The 24,096-nt window shown below is 38.7% G+C and overlaps 1 protein-coding gene across 1 annotated transcript in view; it reads right to left on the bottom strand.

The window, feature by feature from the left end:
• Positions 1-24,096, bottom strand: part of rxfp1 (relaxin family peptide receptor 1) — an 89,776-nt gene that overhangs the window by 20,648 nt on the left and 45,032 nt on the right. The window contains exons 3-11 of the mRNA XM_086158546.1: positions 19,684-19,767; positions 16,644-16,749; positions 13,203-13,274; positions 11,729-11,800; positions 9,791-9,862; positions 9,593-9,664; positions 9,389-9,457; positions 9,195-9,266; positions 8,898-8,969 (exon numbers count right to left, since the gene is read on the bottom strand). Coding sequence (XP_086014672.1) covers positions 8,898-8,969; positions 9,195-9,266; positions 9,389-9,457; positions 9,593-9,664; positions 9,791-9,862; positions 11,729-11,800; positions 13,203-13,274; positions 16,644-16,749; positions 19,684-19,767 — 691 coding nt within the window. The remainder of the gene's footprint in view (positions 1-8,897; positions 8,970-9,194; positions 9,267-9,388; positions 9,458-9,592; positions 9,665-9,790; positions 9,863-11,728; positions 11,801-13,202; positions 13,275-16,643; positions 16,750-19,683; positions 19,768-24,096) is intronic.

The following is a 24,096-nucleotide window of genomic DNA, read 5'->3' as shown; positions in this document are numbered from 1 at the left end:
TGCACAAACATATAAAACAGCACATAAATATTGATATATTAGGAAGGATCGGGCATTTCCTGATATAGAGATATGAGCAACGTGGCTGTCTACAGTTGGCAAACGTCACGGCCGGCACACTGACAAACAATAACTTTGTATTCTATCTCTCTGAAGTCGATGATGTTTTTCACCTTGATGAAAATAGCTGTGCATTGGACAGCTATGGTTATATTGACAAACAGCTTCTTGTTTACAAAGGTTTAGCTTGTTATGAGGTAAGTAATATGATCACAGAATATAACTGTAGCATCTAAAAGGATGGATTTTATCTACCTTTTCAAGATGAAATGACATTTGTTTGAAAATGCATTTTTCAAATGGGAAAAGGCCACAGTAGAACTATTGTCACGTGGACACGGGCGGCCACTCTGGTTTGATAAAGCTTCTTATACAAAAGCAAAAACACCTCCGTTGTATTTGCTACATTAGGCATGCATGCTGATAACAATGAAAATAAACTCTATCAGGTCTGTGTGCTAGAAACCCTCAATGTGCAAGAGCAAGCAAAGCAAAAAAATAAATGATGCTGTATTTGTAAGCAGCAACAAGTGCTCCTGCAGTCGTTGGGGTGACTTGCATGTCTTTGACAATGCAGAACTTTGCAGCTGACTTAGCAGTAACCGATTTTCCGCCTCAGTATGGTGGAAGAAAACAGTTACAGTAAACAGTGTGTTTTCATTTCAATAGGAAGCGCTGCAGCAGCGCTATGAATCCATACTGACACATTTATACCCACTGCAATTCGCAGCTTTCAGAAAGATTAAATTTGGACTTTTCTCGCGTAACATTTGTCCTGATTGTCAGCCTCAACTGAGGGCCAAACATTATTTTCTTCCCCAGATTAAGTACAACTGCTAACTAGAATACAATGTTTTAATAGTATCTTTGGATTCATTGTGAGGACTTTTTTTAAAACAAATGCCTAAAACTGGCATCTTTCTTCAATCTGATCTATTCCATATTAGATTATGGGCTTGAATTTCACACGTTTTAGGTCAAAACGTGGTACCATTAAAAAAAGCAACACAAGCGTTTTCTGTAATATCCATCTTCCCTTATCTTCCCTTCCCTTTTTTTTTTTTTTTTGTTCCTCCACCTGACCCTTATTGTCCGAACCACATGGGTCCAACAATATTTTCTTTTAACATCTTGCTGATCTGTGAACTGTAATATCAATGAGTGTGAATTAATGCTTTCATCGCCCTCTACCTTTGCAACCCCTTTCCATGTCGGATTTGTTCTATCAACAAAAAAGAGTGTATCCTTCCAGGATCCACTAAAATAAAAGTAAATTGATCACAGTTTCTGTGGTTTTTCACACCTTTAACATTTTTTTTTTCAAGTGTTGAATTAATCTACAAAGATTGTAGGAGGACTGCATTGTTCAATATGTGCAATACTCAAGGGTGTTACAAGTTATTTTAAGATCTGTACCACTGTTTTCAAGTGAAAAGAAAACAGTCTGACGATTTTTCCTTGAACTGCACCACAAAGGAAAACAGTTTTTTTTTTTCACAACTGGATGTCATTCCCTGGTATATCTCAGCGCTTGATCGAGTATTCTAACTGTTCTTTTCCACACCACCGCGGTGCTGATGTCTGAAATGAAGAAAAAGATTCATGTTTGGTCATTCTAGCGGCCTGCCTAATGTACCTCATAGAGCTACGAAAAACGGCTATAAATGGGATCATTAATGAAATGTGTTACAGCGATAAAACCTTAAGTGTAAATGCATAACTATGAGTGAAATTACAGGATACTGCCAGTTGGTCCTTGCGGCTGTATTTGGGGAAAAGCCCCAGGGAGGATACGTAGTCAGGAAATCACGATATCAAGAAACTGAAAGAAATAGTTTAGTGTTAAAAAGTATTATATCCTACGCCTGGGTAGGTGGGGATTGTTTCAACCACCACTGGCAACTGTCAGAAATGAATGGATGTAGAAACATGTGTCCGATCTGCTGCGTATTTAACGGAAAACATGGAAAACAGATGAACTATTGGAACACCTTGCAACATAATTCCCCAATTGCTACATAATTCTTTTTGATTCCTCTTCCTTCAGCTGCAGGGAATCTTCAAATCTTTGCCCTTAAGACCTTAAAACACTTTACAGCCACTTGACACTTTTTATAGTTTTATTTGTATTTCTTATTCCCCCCCCCTTTTTTTTTTTTACTGTTTATACAATTTCCTACTATCATTTATTAGTGTTATGTTCTACTTGAAACTCTGGCACAACAATTTCCTTAAAATTGTTGAGATAAATAAAGTTGTTCTTATTCTTATTCTTATTCTTATAATCATATGTGGAAAAGATGATCAGATTGTGTAGAGGTAAGTAGTGTTTTGGACCATAGTCTAACTTTATGGTCTGGCATTGAGTATAGGGACATTCATAATAAATTATATATACATATTTTTAATAGGTAAAGTCAGCAAGAAAATCTCCCTTACAGAAATGATCAAATTAGAAACCTGAAAAATTATTTTCTACATAAATAACCTCATGCCAATAGCAGTAAAAATGTAGTTTTGTGTTTGATTCAAAGGTTATATTTGAAATTAGAACAGTTTGTGAAAAAAGTTGAACTTTATGCTCAGGGAAGAAAATTAAATTAAAAGCAGAGCCTTACAATCTCGCCGTAAAGTTTCCCTTAAAAAACACTTAAAATGATACAGGAAGTAACTAGAAAAGGGCTTAACACTGAGCACTAGAAACAAGCAACAGGGATGACACATGACGGAAAACAGCAACAATGCGGGAAGGGTCACAGTGAATAGAGGGACACTTCACCCCCCTTTTATATTTTTATTAAAATACAAAAAAGCTTAAATCTGTGCAACTCTGAAAACTTACTAGTTGAACATTTACTAGTAGCTTACAAGAACAATGGTTTCCTCCTGAGCCCAGAGCTAGAATGAAAAGCGACACACACACACACACACACACACACACACACACACACACACACATACATACATACATACATTTGCTCAACACCTGCTACACAAATGCTCCAAAGGAATGGCTTTGCTGGAACCTTTACCCCTCATGAAATAAAGATAGGAGACCCACAACTTTCGCGGGGAGATCTGAGGAATATATTGTACCGGTGGAGGAGTTTCTGTCTTAAATTTACCACAGCTGCCACAAACTTATACAATTGTGATTTAGGAGTCTAATCGACATACCGTGCAAACTCCCCCAACGCTTCAAAAACCTTGCACTCATTGCGTAAAACGTAACAAAAAACATTAAACGGTTCACAAAATGGAACCATAAATGACACAGAGACGATACGACCGAATTTAGCATCCGGCAGCTGTGTGAAAATGACCTTGTCGAAGGAAATCGAAATGCAAATGTCCAAGATTTAAGTAGCTGACTTCTGCTCATGGTCCATCTATGATAGGTCCAATTTTTCTGATGTTGTGCTGTATGTATAACCGAATGTGACAATAAACGTCTTTCTTTTTTCTTGAATTTGAAGATATAAACCCGACACAATCGGATATTGGTGAGTCTTCTAATCTGGTGAGAACATATTTGAAAGTTATTAGAGTGTGAACAAACACGAATAGTGCAATAACCCATAACGAAGCCCATATGCCATGAAATGTGTCTCCCAACAGTCTGTGCAAAAGACTTTCCAGCTGATGATTTTTCATTTCAATCAGTAGTAATCCACCGGCATCAGCCTCTTTGAGTTCACTTCAAGAATCAAGGAGAAACAGGTGTGCACCACAAGCGTGGTGGTGTGAGTCACACCGTGGTGGTGTGAGGATTTTCAACGTGATGGGTGAAAGGGAGTAGAAGGTGTCGGCTTTCTGAAGGGTCGCTTCATGACTGAGAGACGGTGGTGTTTTTGACAATCATGGAGGATCGAATCCTGCAGCCGCTTTTCAGGTCGGCAAGAGTTCAAAAGGAGAAAAAGATGCAGGTGCACTTCATTTAAATTTCGTGTTCGTGACTCTTCACTCTGAATCCTCGGTTGGGAACGTTGAAGGCGAAGGAGTTTATTGATCCGGCCTCATCTTGTAAAAAACCCCAGGGTAAATTGAGGGTGTCGATCATAGCGCTTGGGCAGCGGAAGGGTGAGAGGAGCTAAATATCTCCCATAGTGATGCTGCATTGACTAAATATCATATTTAGCGGGGGAATGATCACGGTGACGGGCACGCCATCCCGGGTTTGAGCCGCCGCGGTCGACGATTTTGACGCAAATGTGCAACAAGATGTTGGTCAGATCCAAATATTTTCTCCCATCTTCAACATCGTCTTAGATGACCAACAGAGGAAGAATTTTGATGTAGACCTTATCCTTGATTGAGAGCTGGGCCACAGGGCTGGATAACAAATTCAACTTTTCCAAACTGCAGATGGGATTTCTGAAGAGCCATCTTAGAAGATATAGGCGGATGTCGTTGTCTTAGGTCCGCTACCTGCGACTGATCTCCTCTTGCAACATTCCCTGAGGTTATTAGGGAGCAGATCCCCCAAAAATCTCTTTTTGGTCTGCGTGAAGGTACCATAATCCCTCCCAACCCCTACTGTTTGGGTTGACAGAACATTCTGCCCAACACTTCCGAAGCGATGTTGGAGGATGTGGATTATAGGTGGTGATCGGTGATGGCAAAACGTCTTTTTCAACAGAGGGGAGATGAAAAAATTTGAGAAAGATAGACCCATTTCCACGGCCATCCATCACGTGTGAGCCCTAGAAACCGGGTGGTGCGACACCCTCTTGATTTTCATAATAGGCGATAAAAGGAGGGTCCCATTGGTCAAAAGCCAAATCGTATTGATGGGGCCAGATTTAAAGAGGAGTTTAAGGATAGTGTTTCCATAAAAAAAGTCCAAGCAAGTGTTACAATCCATCTTAATGTCGATTCTAATGCTTTTATTGTGAGCTTTAGATAGCCAGTACATAGCGAACGCTTTGGTACTTAATATTCAGCGGGTCTCCGAAAGCACCTTTTACATTCATCACACTCAGCAGACGTAAATTATTATCGCCCACCTGCTGATACCGAACGAAATAGGTGAGAAAAAAAAACAGGTTCTAAATTCCGATCTTTATATCACATGGTGATAATGATCTGGGCAGTAATGGAGATCATACCATTCTCCCGTTTTCAGCCCAAAAATGTCGGCCAGGGGGGCACAGATGCAAATTCCGCTTTGAAATCGAAGCATTTTGTCACATTGTTGTAAGAAGCTCCTTGTTTAGGGTAGAACTTTTTCAGGAATGGAATTAATGCTTCCAAGAGTCCTTTTGGTTTGTCAAAACACCCGTATCGGCCTAAGTTCTGAATCTCCAATGGATCCGGCTTGTCTGTCGCACTGTCGAATCAAATGCTATCCGTGGTAAAAGTACACCAAGTGTGGGAGTAAATGATTTTGCACAGACTCCCGAACCATTTTCCCGTCAACCCAACAGCCTTGACAAAGTCCAATGTGAAACTCAAGCCGGTGTTATCCTTAAACCCATCTTTACTCACGTTGAAGAGCAGGGTAAAGTAAAACACTTCATCACCGACCACGTCCGAGTTGCAGTGGTCGAGGCCCCCCCTTGAGTGAGGCCTTGAAATATTTCTCAAATCCAAGCCCTTGACCCAGCTATTGAATTTTTCATGCCAGTTCTTCCAACGCCTGCCTCTCACCCCTCTGCATGCTCCTCTTCAGTATTTTTGCCACAACGTAAATGTAAATCTTGCCCCAATCTATGACCCCGCGATAGGCTCGCCGTCGTAATCTTGCAGTTTGTAAACGGGAGGGAATCTCCTCGGTCACTGGAAACACCTTATCTGTAAAACTCTGATGAGATCGCCCTTCTTAAACTTAGCATTCTAAACTTCTTAAATGTAGCATTTCCGGCGGTGAGCTATGTCCGGGTCATTTTTATACTTTTATGGGAACTGCGGTTGTAGCTACAGACCAAATCTTGTAACACATAAAGGTATCTTCTGGTGCAAAATACCTCCACCTTCTCATTTTTAATGGATGGTTAAGTCTTTCTATCACAGAAGCTTTGAGATCGCTGGCCGCGGAGAAATGAATATTGCAGCGAATCTTCATCAGAGCCGCGATACTCTTGTTAAAAATACAATTTATGGGCATGGGTTTCTGGGATCTGACTGTCACGAAACACAGATTTACCCTCCTCGCCATTGACTGGTTTATGAAAAGTGTTTTGCGTTTTGCTCGGCCAAAAAAAAAAAATCCTTTGTTTCCTCATTTCATTTCGCAAGGCCTGACGTTCAACTCCTCCAAAGCTCCCCGGGTGGGAAAGGTTGGAGTACACTCTTTTCATCACCTGTGTCTCTCCCATTATGTCTGTCTGCTGAAATAACAAAACTGTCATCGATTTTTTTAAGTCAAGGCATTTGATTGATTTGTGATCAGAAAGCATATAGCAGGGGTGCCCAATACGTCGATCGCGATCTACCGGTCGATCGCAAAGGTGGTGTTGGTCGATCGCATGGCATTAAAAGGTAGACACGGGCGTCACTGCGCATGTGCACATAACGTTGCGTTCTAGCAAGCTAGAGAGTTAGCCTCCAATTTATGTCTTCTAAACTTATGGGTCTAAAAATGAGTAGGGGAGCTGGACCGAGTAAAAAGACTAAAATATATCACTTCCACATGGGATGGGAGGTGGACTTTCTTTATTTATTACGTCATTTTCAAAGTGCGTTTGCCTCATCTGCCGGTCTGCCATCGCTATACCGCATAAGGGAAATGTGGAGCGGCATTTTCAGGCAGTTCATAAAAAGTACAACGCCGGCTTCCCTCTGAAAAGTGAGCCTAGAAGGAGAAAGGTGAAGGAACTAAAATCCCTGCTGACAGAACAGCAGTCATTTTTCGCCCAGCTAACTTCAGCTATGCTGCTGACTCCATTCAAGTCATCAGAATAAGGTATTTACCAAAAAAGTACTCTGTTGTAGTGTGCCATAAGGGTTCATGCAGTGATGCAAGATCCACAAACATTTATTGTAAGTATACTCAGTAGATATATAAATACATATATATTCAGCGTTTTTAGTGGATAGTGGAGGTAGATCATTTTCACATGGTCATTTGAAAATTAGCTCACGAGGCGAAAAAGTGTGGGCACCCCTGGCATAAAGGATAAAATATGCATGTTTCTTCAATAAAGAAAAACATATATACAATTGAAAATGTTAGAAAAATAATATAGAAGTGAAAATGGGGCAGATCCTCGTGTCATCCATTGGATCTGTCCTCGATTCCTCGGCATCATCCTCCCGTGATCAACCTCCAAGGAATCCTCCTTGTAGGAGAGAAAAGCCTCGGGTTGAGCCTCGGCATCGGACAAAAGTGAAACCTCAGCAGCGGGTGAGGGTCAGTAGGAGAAGCCTCTGCGGTGACGGTCGAGAGTGAAACTTCTGGCTCGGTCGGGGGAGGATGAAACATTGGGCTCAGCGGTGGGCGAGGGGAAGGCTCTGGAGTCAGGATGACGGAAAACAGCCTTTTGCGGTATTTACATTGGACGGTCTGGTACTCCGTGCTTCTTTAGCTCAGAGTTCGATGCTGTGTCAGTGTCATGCAGTGGAGTGTGAAGACGGTTGAGTGTGGGGTGGAAGTGTTTCTTTCACAGAGATGACAAGGATCCATTCCATAATAAAATGCTCCCACCCTCTGAAAACATCAGATTCCTTCATATCGCAGCTTATCCTTGACATTGGCTCTTAAGAACATATGGCGTGAAGTTGAACTTCTCGATTGCCAAACAGCGTTGGGGAAAGAGTCCTTGTTAGGCAGGCCGGTGCTTCCTGATGGCTATCCACACACACTCGTGTAGCAGACTTTTTGTCCTCTTCGTAAATAACCTCGCACAGCACTTTCCAGTCCCTGCAGGATTAGGGGGCCACGTTGGTTAAGGACGACCGCACTTCCACGCACCATCGGAAAAAATAGACACTTGTTTCATATTTAAACTTGTAACCCCTTCCAGTCCCCACGGTGTCAAAGACCATTCCTTTTTCTTTGGAGAATTGGTGATATCTACCAGTGGTCCTTGGACGATGAGCGGGGGCTTGCTGATGATTTTCTGATGGTTGCCGAGGGTATAGCAGTCGGCCTCGTTCGTCGTCTCCGCGTCGGCATAATTTCTGTTTCTAGATATTTGAAGCAGCTATGGTTTAAAACCCTCTTTTTGGTGCGATGACTTCAACCGTAATAGAGGGGCAGCGGGCAGAGTTCCCCGCTGAGTCATTGGTGGCAGGGGTCTCACCGCACTGTGTCTACCGCCTTTTGCTCTGGAGTCGGGCAGAAGCTACTGAACAGTTTAACTGCAGCAAGTGTTCAAGACTTCAGAGTTACACAGATTTTGGCTTTTTTTAATTTAGTAACTTAATTTTCTTCAGAGTTGCATGGATTACTGTGCTCAAGGAGTGACTTCAGTGATGTATGTATGCATCTGTGTACTGAAATGGAGGGAAGCGTATGTGTGTGTGTGTGTGTGTGTGTGTGTGTGTGTGTGCGCGCTGGACACACACACACACACACACACACACACACACATAGAAGTTTGGTTGACTTTGGTGAAATTTAATGATCACCAAAGACACTCGGACAAGATTGTAAATTAAGCATTTGATATGTACGAGTTTTTGACAAAAACAGATAGATAGGCTATATTTTCACATTTTGACCACATAAAAGACTCTATTTAGTTAAAGCAACAATCCGAGTATTTTCTGATACTCATAAAGCTTTGCACTTTGTGATAAGATCATGTGCATTACAATGGCTAACATCACATGATCAAAACTTACAAACACATGGTTTGAACAATCATAAACACAATAATGATGCTAATACTTACAGTTCGCCAAGCTTCTGGAGCACTGAGAATGCCTGTTCATGAATGTGGTGTATTCTATTCCGCTGAAGGACCCTTGGCAACAGCCGGAAATGAAACCCCAATGAAATGAAAAACAAAACTAGTCATAACACTATCGCAATAAGACAGACTCTCAGCCAAATTCAATGAACTGTCAGTACGGGTTGCATCCCTTCAAATGCAAATGAAGGTGACATTGTTCAACATTTAAAAGCAAGTTAGAACGAACAGGTAAAGAAAGTTCCTTTATAATCTTAGATCATGCAAATTCATACTTACAGAACAGTCAGCATGCTGCACGAGCAGAGGGACCGGTTACCTACGGTTTCAATGAGATTACCCTCTAAATCCCTGCAACATGGAACACACACAGACACACACACACCCAGACACATAAGCATGGATACAAAATGAAGTCATCAAAAGAAATGCCATTTTGTCATGACAGCATAGATTTTAGACAAGCTACTTACAGCCAGTTCAATCTTGGCATTTCCTGACAGATATCATCAAGCTTTGTCAAAGAGTTGTTCAACAAAACCCTGTCAATCAATAGAGAACAATAAAAAAAAAGTTTTTCTCACTCAGCAATGGGTGAATGTTCCCAAAACTCTGTAATATTGATGAATAAGTAACTGCAAACTTCATCCATGAAAGAAAGTAAAAACGATGCTCACAGCAACACAAGGGAGTTCAGCCCCGAAAAAGTCATGGGGGATATTTGTTGTATACTGTTATTTTCAAGGATCCTACAAAAAAGACAGAATAAAAGAGCTAGGTTTGGTTGTGTTCAATTTTCACAGTATTAATTTTGAAACAGCAGGGATGATGCTTCATCCCTTTTATCAACCACAGTTACTCATTATGAAACATACAACCACTCCAGCTTGTGCAGGTCCTTGAACACTCCGGGCATCAGGACAGATATTTTGTTGAAACTCAGGTACCTGAAAACAGAACAGATCCGTTTGCACAGGAAATCAACACGGATACTTTAAAGGGCAGGATATAAACACAAATGCCATCTTGTGACTGATCCGATGAGCTGCGTACAACCGGACGACTCAGAAAACAACGCTGTCGGACTCGTGGTAGTAAAATGCCTTTTTAAAGCCAGGGTCTTCACTATTTTCATCTTTTTTAATTTTTTTTCAGAGCTGGTCTGTAACGGCTAGAGGGCTCCGGCTTGAAGATCTGAGGCTGCACTTTGGCTCCCGGGACGGCACTGTTATACCCTTGTACTTTGGAGGAATAGCAATAGCTTAAAACCCTAATAACGAATGAAGAGCCGGCACAACAATGTTCAAGCAGCTTCAGATGGTCAACTTTAATCAATTAATGGGTTTTCATAGCCCGAGGATCTAATCTGTCTATTCTGTTGGGTTTAAAATTGAAAGAGCCTCCAATGTTCAAGGAGACTGTCCTTAAGATTATAGCAGTATAAACAGACGCTAAATCGATGTTCCAGATCATCCCAGAAGTGCCTTTTCAAGCTGAAGATTGAAGTTAGGGCCAGTGAGCTCCTCCATTTTCATTTATTTATTTTTCTTTCTTAACAGCTGTGTCATTTTATAAGAGTCTCAGACCCTGAGTGTGTCACAAGTTTCGGAACTGGTGGGCAGAGTCTATTTTAACAAAGGCATCTTGAATCCCCCCCAATAAAAGAAACATAAAATAAAATGGCTTCTTTCAAAAGGTTTTTGTTACAGTAGAAAAAAATCATAGATTATTTCCCGAAGTGCCTGAAGTGACAGCCTCAACCTCTCCAACCTGCTGTGAAACCTACATACACACACATATATATATATATATATATATATATATATATATATATATATATATATATGTATATATGTGTGTCCCCGTACGATGAAATTCTTACTTTGCTGTCTGCAGTGCATTTGGCCGACATGCAACTGCAGAAAAAACACCTCAGCACATGTAGGCAACGTAATAAGACATTAGAAAGAAGACATTACAACAAAACTCAAGACTTGCAGGTGAAGGGTGTTGAAGTAAGGAATAATACTGTATGCATCATTAAAGTAATGTATAATTACGATCAGTCATATATTATTATTTTATTATGTTTCCAGCTCGAAACCAGGCCCACAGTCCAACGCCAAGCTCTTTCGCATCACTGACGTCTGTGTTGATCTTGGTCGTCACTACGAACAGTACTTTTTCACAATTATACTGGATTCAAGTATTTTTCCTACTTAAAGACATTAAACAAAAAAAAAAAAAAAAAAAAAAAAAAAAACTATTTTGTTTTATTTTCCATGTTCAGCCAGTTCAGTGGAGGTTAATTGGCAGAGGATTACTGTCAGTGTCATAATCCAGCTGCTTGCTTGTCATGTCAGGCACCCTCTTTTGCTGGAAGTAACTGTATTACTGTAAAAATTACTGAATGTTCTACTTTTTTTTAATCTATTTTTTCTGAATGAATTCTTGAAAAAGGCTAGATAGCTAGAGTTACTAATATCAATAGGTACAAGCGGTAAACAGATCAAAAATAAGCAAAGAATCCAACAAACAAATCCAAAATCCAAATCCAAAAAACTAGCAAACAACCTCCCTCATTTCTTTTCACATAATACAAAACCTCATTAAAGTCAGGGAAAACATGAAAGTATTACTTGAAAATAATTTAAAAAAAAAAACAAAAAAAAAACCAACGACAATACTAAAATGAGATACCTGGGATTTTCATTAAGAGACACAACACTGTATTTAACTGAACTCAATGGGCTTGTGACAACAGCGGATTCATATTACAAAACAAAGAATATTGGACAGACACAAAGTCTTACAGCCTTGTTAGATTATGAAGTCCTTTGAACGCATCTGGACTCACATCTTGAATCTTGTTATGCTGGAGGTACCTACACAAGCACACAAAGAAGTCTGTGAATCACCCAAAAGCCCAAGGATGAATGATAGACTAATACTGTCTCAACATCATCCCTGAGGTGAGACTGTCAAAAACTGCCTTCTGTTCTATTATTTATACTGTTATGCCCATTTTTCAGGGTTAAAAATGTCAAAACACAATAGCAATCATAAACAATTGTTAATGAAAAAAAAAATCTATACCAATCTATTTGCCTTTTACAGATTTATATCCATATGAACACATGTGTGGCTTCCAGGGCAATTTTAAGGACCAATATTTTATATGTTAGGGGACTGGCAACTCTTTAATATGTACACGATCAGGTGCAAATGGTGGCTCGTGAGTATTTAATGGGATCTTATGGTACAACGGATGTAAGAGGGTGATGTATAAACATTGATGTAGAGTCAGAGAGGCAGGGGGAGGCTGAGCCTCACCTCTCAACACTAACAAACTAGGTTGTGTTTTGTGCACTTGTTCCTGTTTCTCCGTATGTGCCCGATATAATGTTTGTAGAGAAGTTTATCATATGCCATGACTGACAAAAGCCCTTGTAACGTCTTTCGTGAAAGTGTGCGATGTGCTGATGAGACAATAAAATACAGAGAAATTACTGCACCTGTTGCATGTGAACTGGCAGGCACTTATTTCTGCCTTCCCTCTCGAAATTCTAGCAGCTATTTTTACCATCACATTGTTATTGGCGCTAAAAATCCAACTTGTTCAGGCTCCATTGTTTCCACACACACACACATCTTTGATTCTAGCTAAAGTGTGTTTTAATCCAAACAAACACAATTTAATGCTTGACTTTGTCTCTGGATACCACATGTTTCTACGATAAGAAGATTTTGACAAGAGGTAACCATGAACTGGATGACTGAGAACCTCCAAAGACCCTTTACCCCATGTTGTGAACTCAACGGCGTTCATCCATTTTTGGACATTAATAAGAGGATCTCTTCGATCCATTGAAAACACCAGAATGGTAAGTACGGGCTTTAGCCGAACGATTTCTGAAGAAGAATGAGGTCTATTCTCCTGTCGACACAGTTGGCCACTGTCTACAGTTGATAAACCGTATTAGTTGGATGGGACATGAATGAATGGGTCGGCGCACAGAGAACAATTATGTTTCTCAGTGATCCAATCGTCGCTCTTAGGATTGTGTACATCAGATTTGTAATTTTGAAACTTGATTACTGTTTTTGTCACCCGAGGGCTTTTATTCCGACTCCTTGACATCCTGATAGAATTATGCCCCGCTGAATGGCTGTGGATACCATGATGAAACAAATGACAGAAAAAGCGTTCTGCTGTCCAACAGGAAAATAACAAACGGGAAAATACATTGTTAAATAGACTTTTGTTAGAAGAGCCAAGAAACTCACAGTCTTCGTAAGCTCTGATACTTAATGAACGTGTTTGCCTTCAGTATTTGAAGCTGGTTTCTTTGGAGAGACCTGAAGAAAAGGAGACGGCACAAAATCAGAACAAATTGAGCAGTTTTCAACTTTCCTTCCATGAAAAACACAATTTTGACACAATACGGCAGCAGACCATCTCACACCATTTGGGACGGTCAGTTTCATCTATTAATGTAGCCTCATAGAGGCTGCGGGTCGAGTTTGCTCGTACATCATTTCAAAGGCTGTCTTGACAGCCAGTTCATATTCTGTTACAGAAAAAAAAAAAAAATTGAGCTAACCAATACATTTAACACCCATGCTCGCCTAAATATGGAGCACAGTGAACATAACTATCAGTTTCAAGTAACAGAGTAATTATTTATCCTTAAGGGGAAATGTCAGTCTTACAGCAGCAATTCAAAAACTAGACATTAATCACATTAAGTACATATCACATAAAAAGACGCATAGTCAAAACGTCTTATAGACAATATAGTCAAGTGAAGAAATGTAAATAAAAAGATATACACGTGCAAGAATCATACTGTGACATGGCATGAGTGATTACAGGGATAAGACTCTCCACAGGTGGAATGGAATAAAATACATGTGATTTATAATAAATGAGAGATAAATGTCAAATGTGAATTGTAATTAAATGTGGTTCATATATCAGCTATTTATCCTATTTTACTGCAATTTTTCTCCCTTGTATTTTTATGGTCTCCAAAGGGTCTTATTTTATGATTAAGTGATTATTTATCAGTATTTATAAAATCTTCTCTCAAGTAAATATCATTCTAACAAAGCGGCTGCAATTTGTAATAATGAATGTCTATACACATGAATCTAAGATGGAGAAAGTTGATTGAAAGACAGTAAAGACTGAAAAGAGAATGGACTTTTAAGGAAGGGGTAGATGACAGAAAAGAACATTAGTCAAACTCAATGACCGCCTACTTTCAGTGTGAATATGTGACTTTTTATTAGAACGGGATGATTCGCCCGGGAAACAAAAAAGACCAAAGAGTGACGGCTGCGGCCACATTTTGCGGAGATGTAAAGCATCATTACCGCGATTAATGAAAAATATTGATCGGTTGAAAATTCCTGCAACATCATTTTGGTGCGTGTGGCCCCAAAGAGTGAATTCTAAAGTTGTTTGCTCCGTGTTATTCGATCTCTCGGGGTCTCTCCTCCTCAACTCTGTCTCCTCTGCCAGGTGAACGCTGTGGAGTAAATCAAGACAGCGGAGCCAGAAAGACTCGCTTGCTTGCATGATTTACAGCGCTGGGAGTTTTTCAGCCCCCGACCAACATGGCAGCCATATTGACAATCATGCTTTCCAGTAGCCCCTTGTGTCAGTGGCTTCTCGGGTGTAATGAACAGCAAATCAGTGGTGCAAGCTGTCAGCGAGACATGTCACCGTTATTGGCTCCTCTCTTTACAAAACAGAAAGAGAGGCGGCTCTGTGGTTCTCGGGAAGAGCAAGGTAAAAAAAAAAAAATTTGCTCAATTATTTTTCCTCGCAACAATGGTCCCCCAGCAACTTTTCCTCAGGCACGTACAGTGAAAAAAATTGGAATATTGTGATAAAGTTCTTTATCTTGTGTAATGCAATTAAAAGAACAAAAATTACTTTTTCATATTCTAATATTTTGAGATAGGATTTTTGAGTTTTCTTAAGATGTAAGCCATAATCGGCAATATTAAAATAATAAAAGGCTTGCAATATTTTAGTTGATGTGTAATGAATCCAGAATGTATGACATTTTTGTTTTTGTAATTGCATTACAGAAGATAAAGAACTTTATCGCAATGTTCTAATTTTCAGTCCTGTTCATGTAAATGTATATATGTACTTAAAAACAGCTGCATAATGAGCTCAGGAGAAAGGGCAACTTTTGAAAAACAGACATTTCTCAAAAAAAGTGAGATCTTCTGATTCTCCTTTTTGAATGACTGATGCAGATGGCCAACAGACGTACAAAGGTACTGAGTGTAAACATACCTGGTTGTCGAGAGTTAGTTGAAGTCTGTTCCCCGTTTTCTATTTTTGTGCCCTTGTCATTATTTTGAGTTTCAAACTCAATGGTCCAATTTATTTTAGTTACCGTATATTTTATCCTGCTTTCAGATGACAAGAAATCATGAATAGGTCCCTTCAAACTATTGCAAAGAAATATTCATTTTTGTCTGGGATCTCTTTGTTTATTCATTTTAAAACTGAATTTCTGTGAGTTTATGAAAACAAATAATTTCTTCCAGACATCGAGTTTTGGCATCAGTCTGTCACAATGCTTCCTAAAATACGACTGCCTTACAGCCTTCCTTTTCTGGGAAAAAAAGGAACAAACCCTCAATATATATATATATATATGTACATATATATATATATATATATTATCTTATGTATATTTCTACATTGTTTTTACTGATGCTTTAACTCTAAACATTTGCAGAACATTGTAAGATTACTTTCAAAAAGGTGGTGAGCTATATAACTGCGAATTTACACACTTGTTTAGATAATCGGCAAGATAGCATGATATAACAAACAGCAAACATTTAGAATAAATTGGGCTTTCCGATGGAAAACTTTAACGAGCTGGTGTAGCTGTACATTAAAAAAAACTTCAGCAAAGCAATAGCTTGTTTTTATGCGACAAAAAACCCCTCACTGAGATAATAGCAGGTTTTGTGGTGGCCTCTTACATAGTTATATCACAGCAGGTCTTCCAATTTATTTCAGGCAATTTACTTCCACTGATACAATAAATTAAATGGAATATTCTTTTTGATTTCTTTAATCTATTAGTCTATAAATTCCTTGAATCAGCAGACAAATAATAATAAAAAAACAAACAAAAAAATTATAAACCCATTAAAAATCTTTTTGCCATGGCAGGATCCAATCAATACATGTCAGTGTCTGATCTTTGTTGTGAGGAAAACTTTTGAAAGTTTTCTTTATATTCTCATTTGGATAATCTTTGATGACAGATTGGCAAATTTTGATGAAAATATTGAAATTATATAACAAGTCTGCACAGAATCCATACAGAAAATACCTCTTATAATTTTGAGGTGGAATTTTACTCCAATGTCTCAAATTAAAATTTGAGACATTGGAGTAAAAAAGCACACCCTCAGAAAAAAAACAAAAAAAAACAAATAGCCTTTAGAGGACCAAAAAGCAAACAAAAAGATACCATACAGAATTTAATCACAGCAAGAACAAGAAAACGTGGTTACACGAGGGAAGACTAAACAAAAAGAAAAACCGGTTACACAAGACACATTGGACTACTTTGAAAATAATTTATATAAGATATAAATTGTGCTGCCATTGAACTGTAATAACTGGCTAAGATGGGTTCCTCATGTAAAACTTTACAAAAGGAGTTATTTCTTTTCACTTACATCATAGTGACGTTCATCGCCACCAAAGGAATATCTCGAAGCTGAGTACTGTCACAGTCCAGCTCCAGGTCTCGGCACTGGCAGAGCTCGGGGAAAACGCCCAGCACTGAGGAGGGGAAGAATCAAAGCATAGGTTGATCAATCTGTCAGCGTGTCAAGTTTGTGAGGTGTCACGACAGGAGCTGTGTGGGGTGAAGCGTATTAAATATATTTCGGCAGTGACAATCATGGCTGGTGAGGCACTGACTTCATCACAATAAGATTTGCAAACATATGAATCCTACAGAGTAGCTTATTCACCATTTGATTGGCAGCAGTTAAAATCTGTTTAAAAAATGTTTAAAATCTATTATCAGTTTTCTTCCCCTACCCTGAGGCAGGAGAACTGCGTGCCTCACTTAGTGGCTGTTGGCAGCTGTTTAATGAGCGCTCAGCAAAATAAAGTAGTAGCTGTCGACAAAAAAAAAAAAAAAAGAAAAAAAAAAAAACACTGGACATTGGTAGTTCAAATGTAGTTCATATAGCAAGAGCATTTTTGCATTTTAATAGTAAAATACAGAGAGACAGCAATCCGGTCTTACTGCAGAGCATGCTAGCAGTCGGCCGTCATTGCACAATCTACGTTGAGGCTTAATAGTCCGCTGCCTCGCCGCAGGTCTCTTCTCAGTATTTGAACAGTAAATGTGAAAATCCAGTGATTTGGAATAAAAAAACAATCTAAAACTGGTGACGTTAAATGAAAAATACCTTGATAGTGCAAATCACTGATAAATAGAACCATTTAATTCTGTTTTTCTGTCCCAGATTGGCAAGTGAGGCACGGCCTCTCCTGCCTCCCCTGACTGCACATCGCTGTATTTAGGTTAAACCAGCTTAGAATTTTTTTGGGCTTATTTTGATGGTGCAATGTAACAGATATGATATGATGATACCTGAAGACTTCCCTGAACATTTGAGAGACTGGTGTAATTTTCTTTACTTATCTTTTAGGATCTATAGCTGTTTCACAAAATACCCTTATGATTGAGAGTCTTAGCTGCAATGTCTGGAACTAGGCTGCGGGTTTCAGGTATACTGATATTTTCAGATTTATTATAGCTATCCTATTGATTTCTTTTTACCCATTTCAGAAATACTTCCTTTTGCACTTCATTGAAAGCCTTCACAGTCCCCTAGCTCACAAAATCACTTGCTCACTCATTTGGTCTGAATGCATTTTTCTATTTCTTTGATGTAAATGCTTGAGAAATGAAACAAGTTGATTTCAATTCTAACTCCATCTACTTCTTACATTAAATGTGCAAATTTCAGTCTATAAAATGAGAGATAAGGACAGGATGCAGGTACATAAAAGCTATTTGAGTTTGCATTCAGAAGTCAGGCAGTACAAGACAAAAACATGCTGAACTGCAACTGTGTGTCGATCACTTACTGCCTTTTGCTGCCTCATGTACACAGCCTAAAAATGTACTAAATCGTGATTTAACTTCTAAAGCACTTACTAATAATGCACTGTATATTTAATTAGAGAAAACTAACGGCTGCAACTGAGTGCATAAGAACGCTATACCCACTATTTCAGTAAGAACAAAGCAGGATTTTAATATTAAATCACTGTTTACAAACATACTTATTCCTTATGCATTGATAATTAAGGCTAATTTCCAAGCAATATACTGCAGGGACAACAAAATATTACTAACCCAATACCAGCTCCCCAACCACTTATGGTTCTTCTTACTTGCACAGAAACTATTGCTCTGGAGACAGCTGAATGAAGATGGTAATGCATGTTTACAATAGTACATTTGCTGCCCTGTACTTATAGCGGTACCTTCAGAACATGAATGTATTTAAAGGCGGTAATGGAAAATATAAAGTAATTTCTTTGGATGGTCCTTTTTCACACAATGGCTTTTTTCAGTTTCTGGTTGGGGTTAGACGCATTATTTACAGAGCTCACTCAGCCGGAGGGTCTAACTCTTTGTTTGCTTTGATAAGAGAGGTGTGAGTTGAATTGGGATACAAGGCAACTGTCGAACAAATCAGTCTAACCTTAGTTTTTGAAGAAACTAAGCTGACCCCTCTATTCTACTTTCCTTTCAGAAGAGACTATCACATTACTGAAGTGTCTGCTGCTGTGTGCGTAGAGTGAGACTCCAGGTACTCGGCCTGCAGCGCTTCGGCCTGATAAGCTAAACTGTCTGAAATATGAGTTCTATACTAACACACTATTTGTTTCACGACCTATCATAGCCCTATATTCATTTTGCAGATTATCTTTATGTTATTCACGAGAACCGTTGGCGTTTTGCTCACCTTTGACAAAAGGCTACAGAAAATGGATAGGAGAAGGTTTTGGATTTTAAACTAAATTAAACTGTACATTGTCTGAAATGACTAAAAAAACAAATAAAAGAGCAAAGAACACGGAGAAAAAGGAGTGACAGTGTGTTAGAAGAACAAAGATGAAGCTGTCACTGTTAATCTGGCGTGGAAGTGCGATGTCAGCCGCAGTTGACGCAGTCTGCACCCCCTGTAGTAACACTCCAGAAATGTACAAGATGCTCCTTGTAAGTGGTATGAAGCTGTCCTTGTACAGTGTTTCACGGTTACTATTTGTCATTTTAAAATCAAATAATAAAAGTATTGGTGAATGAAAACCTGCATGCAGTAAATTCTATATCACAACAATAATTTGCCATAAGCCCAGTTGATGAAGTGCAGAGTTCGTTACCCAAAATGGCAAAACATGAAGGGACAAGAAAATCAGAGTTATCTGCTGTTACGGCCATCATGGTAAAAAAAAAAAAAATTCTACAGTACTGGAACAACACATTTCATGTGTGTTTAAATTCTTATTTCAAGACCCCAGGCTGAATTTAATTATGTTAAAATATTGAAATTCTGTGGGTTTTTCTTCCTAGAGTGTTATCCTGCTTATTACCATTGTGGAATCATGTTGACCGTGACCATAAAAAATCATCCTCCATAAAAAATTTTTTTTTAAAAAATCATTTTACAACAACATTGTACTTACAGCACACATTGGATTTCATCCCAGTGTCATGGCTGGGCATCCCAAAATAGCTGTCGAAGAGATGGGACCATCCATTGTTATCTCCTGGAGGATTAAATTCAAGAGAGAGAGAAAAAAATACCTATTGTTACACATTCACCATCTCTATGGATTATCATAAACACAGTCTTGTGTTGGAGAGCCGGGGTCAATCCTAGCTTTTGGAGAGGAAATCCTGGACCTTCACCTGTCAATCACAGTTCCATATATAGAGACAGACAACCATTAACCTTCATGGATAAATGATAGTCTTTAATTAACAAGATGCATTTTTCCTTGGGTGGAAGGTGGGAGGAAGCTGGAGACCCCAGAGAGGACCCAGGTGGGCACTTGAAAAACATGTTAGTGGAATCAAACTGTGTCAACCACCTCTTAAATAGATCCTTCATATTATTGTTTCTTGTGAGAATTGAAAGTAGAGCGTCTCTTTCCGCAATTATTTTATCCTATTAGCGTGACCTGCCATGCTACCACTTAATAATATAAGTAATAAAGGTCACAATGACCAAAAGACAGGAGGCAGAACTAGAGGTTGCAGAGATGAAGATGTTCAGGTTCTCTTTGGGAGTGACCAGGATGGATAGGATCAGGAATGAGTCTATCGGAGGAACAGCACATGTTAGATGTTTTGGAGAGAAGGTCAGAGAAGCCAGACTGAGATGGTTGGGTCATGTAGAGGAGGGATAGTGAATATATTGGTAGACGGATGCTGGAATTGGAGCTGCCAGGCAAGAGGTTTTGAGAAAGACCAAAGAGAAGATTCATGAACGTGGTGAGAAAGGATATGAAGTTGGTTGGTGTGAGAGAGGAGGATACAGAGAATAGGGTTGGATGGAGAAAGTTGATTCGCTGTGGCGACCACTGAAGGGAAAAGCCCACAGGAGAAGAAGAAGAAGATTTAACTTCTATGTGTAACTCTCTGGTATGCCTATGGAGGTTCTCAGTTATCCAGCTCATGGTTAATTCTTGTCAAAATCTTTTTCGTGGTAATTGGACTTTCCATAATGATGGACTTTCCATATTGATGGACTTTACATATTGATTGCACTTTTATATCTAGAAAAGGAAAATAGGCTACCTCACATTTATTTCTTGTTTTTAACGTGTATGTCCTATGTCTGTCTGCTGTGTATCTTATATCTATTTATTATGTGACTGGCAAGATGTGTGTGTGTGTGTGTGTGTGTGTGTGTGTGGATGCGTGTGTGTTTTTAATTTTTTAACTGCACATTTGGAATTTGGTGACACAAAATCTTGATCCCTCTATGTAATGCCCATTACATGGTGGTATTGTCAATAAAGATCACTTGTACTTTTACTTTTACTTTTACTCTGGAGGATCTGGAGAAGCCAGAATCCCTGCCACAGCGTCTGCAAATTTGGTAACAGGAAACATCTGATCTCTGTAATATCCAGCAAAGGTTTTTGTACCAAATATGAAGTTCTGTTTTTCTGATGTATCAAATTCTCATATCATGCAAGAAAATGCAAATTAATTACTTAAAAATCATACAGTGTGTTTTTCTGGAGTTATGTTTTAGATCCCGTCACAGTTGAAGAGATCCTTTGATAAAAATGAGAACTCTACACGCCTTGCAAGTGTGAAAAGCTGAAAAATTAGCAGTGTATCAAATACTTTTTCTCCCCACTGTATGTTCAAAATAGAAATGACAATTTGAATAGCTTGTATGAGAGATTATCATGCAATTGACCATGTTGACGTTGGTATTGGTATCAACTGACAAGGTATCTTAATAAATAGCAGTGGCTCGGTGCACATTGAAAAAAAAATGAAACATTTGAATCTGTGTATTATTTGAATAGCTTTGTTTTGAATGCTTACGTCCACGGTACATTTTTACATGGCTCTTGATTAATACAAAACACACTTCAAACATCATATATAGCAGGGGGTTCTTGCTCCATCCCTCCATCAGTGCGGGGGTCCTTGACTTGAAAAATATTTAAGACGACTGCTCTATAAGGCGTGAAGGAAAAGTTGACCTCGGGACTAATCACTGTTTGAATCCCTCGGTGGACGACACAGTCAAGTAAGGAGTTACAACATCTTTAAGCTCAGATACACGGCGAGAGCAAGGAGTGGAAAAAGTAGAAGTTGTCACGAGAAAGAGAAAAAAAGAATTAAGATGAAAACACCTGGAAAGAAGCCAAAGAGTAAAGCGGATGCACCAGAGTGTTTTTGTGAGATCACGCTTAATTTGAGAATTACATGCTTGATGGCCATGCATCGCAACCACACAATCACATCTCTTCTGCACCCGACTGGATGAAAGGACTGAAACGTTTTTACTAAATTAAAAGGTATTTTTCGACGCATGGTTCAATATACTTAAAATGTAATTAGGATGACTGACATTTTTGGCCAGACAACACAGGAAAATACGAGGCTAACAGACAGCACAATGTTAAGATCCCAACATATACAGAAGGGCACACTGTCAAACACAGTATAATCTGCTGAAGACACACACTTCTTATAATAAACCAAGCTGATTGGTAATTTTAGACAGTAAGTCTTAAATTGTTCCACAAAACAGGGGGGAGGGGATTAAAACAGGATTAAAATTTACATATAAGGTATCCTGTTACACTGACATAGCCCAAATTCCAAAAGCTTTAGCCACAAAGAGGAAAACACTCTTGGATTTCTCACCCATGCCCCCGAGGACATTTGACTCCACCTCTAAAATGCATTTTAAAATGCATTTTAAAGCAGATAAGCAGTTCGTGCAAATCTCATTAAAACAGTAAGCAGTGTTTCTATGTGATCTAAGTGAAAAATCCATGATGAGTTAAATGCAGTGGTCACATTTCGCTGATGTGCTATACGTAGAACTGAATTTGATGAATAAAACAATTTCTATCTATCATGTTCTGTTCTATTTCTATCTATTATACGAAACACTTCTGGGGGTGTCATATTTTGAGCAAAATAATCAATGAATAATGAAACTACCCAATGATTCTCAATTTCAGTTACTGACTTTCAATCAAAAAGTACAAATAGATAACATCATTATAAGGATATTTAAAAACTGTACATCAACTGGTAGAAAACAATCAAACAAAAACCTAGAGTCCATCATTTAACACATCTTAAGAATAATATTAAAAAGTTAGAAATGACACAGTTGTTACAAACAAAAAAATAACTGCAATATAAATCATTTTATAATATTATATAAATTTCATAATTTAAAGTGATATTTTGCTCTCGGACCAGATGTCAGAACATCGCTCGGAAAACAATTACAGATAAAAAAAAAGAATACACTGTGCGATGTAGGAAAGATGCCATGTTTTACCAAGTCTGCCCGACAAAAATATTAAAACATTGCACAACATAAGTGTTTTGGGAAAGGGTAGGATTGTTTTGACGGATTAGACAATAAGTGCACAATGACTTGACAACAGCAGTGCCACATTGAAGAAATTACAGCTTGGGTGACTTTTCAGAAAAAGAAGACTTACATCGCTACTAAAACGGCTTAATATGATAGCCTTTTCTTTGAAAATGCAAGGTGAAGGGTGACCTGCATTTAATGGATATTGTAAAAAAACAAAAAACAAAACAATAACATAAAAGATAGCGTACAACACCGATGCACTAAAAACGATCTTCAGAGGTGGCGTCTTGCAATGATATTCAAAGTCAAACCATCTTGCAAAAATAAAGGTTTAAATCTGTTTACTGGCAGCCTCTGCTCTGATGACTTCTCAGTGGGTTCATCTTATTCTGCCTCTTCAGCCTACTGACTCAACAAAGCTGTCAGGTCACCAGGCAACAGCAGCGGGCCGTCTTATCTGACTTCGAAGTCTTGTGGGGAAGAAATTACTTGGCTCTCTTAGATGCTGGCATGATGCTACAATAAGTGAGTTCTGCTTGCTTTGACATCTATAAAGTTGAACGTCTGTGCTACATTTTTCCAAATCGAAATCCTTTGGAAATAAATACAAACGCAGGTCTGTTCAGTTCGAGATTAACATGGCAGATGCCTTGCATGAAAGATCAGCAAAAGTTTAGAATGATCAACGCCTGCTTTCTCTAAAATACAACTGAACTGAATGAAAAGTCTCTTCTTAATCCCCCGAAATAATCCGCAGAATTTGTTGTCAGCATATTTATAAGGAGCCAGTCTCCCGCTATTAATCAATTTCAATGTGAAACTACTCAAAACAGGATCTGGGGGATTACCCATTATTTTTTCTTTTACGATAATTCTTAGTGCAGTTGCACACCTGGTAAATGGAAACAAAATGAATAAAACTTTGTGCTCTGACCTGATGATAAAGCTGTCATAAAGACAAAACAGGCTATTATTCCCTGGTCACAATGCTCTTCTTTCTTAAGAT

The sequence above is a fragment of the Fistularia commersonii genome, chromosome 13 (assembly GCF_037954325.1).
Source record: "Fistularia commersonii isolate RoL2024-O1a breed Wild chromosome 13, RoL_Fcom_v1.0, whole genome shotgun sequence".
Taxonomy (NCBI): domain Eukaryota; kingdom Metazoa; phylum Chordata; class Actinopteri; order Syngnathiformes; family Fistulariidae; genus Fistularia; species Fistularia commersonii.
Note: the sequence above shows the minus strand (reverse complement) of the source record. Positions and strands in the feature narration are given on the sequence as shown.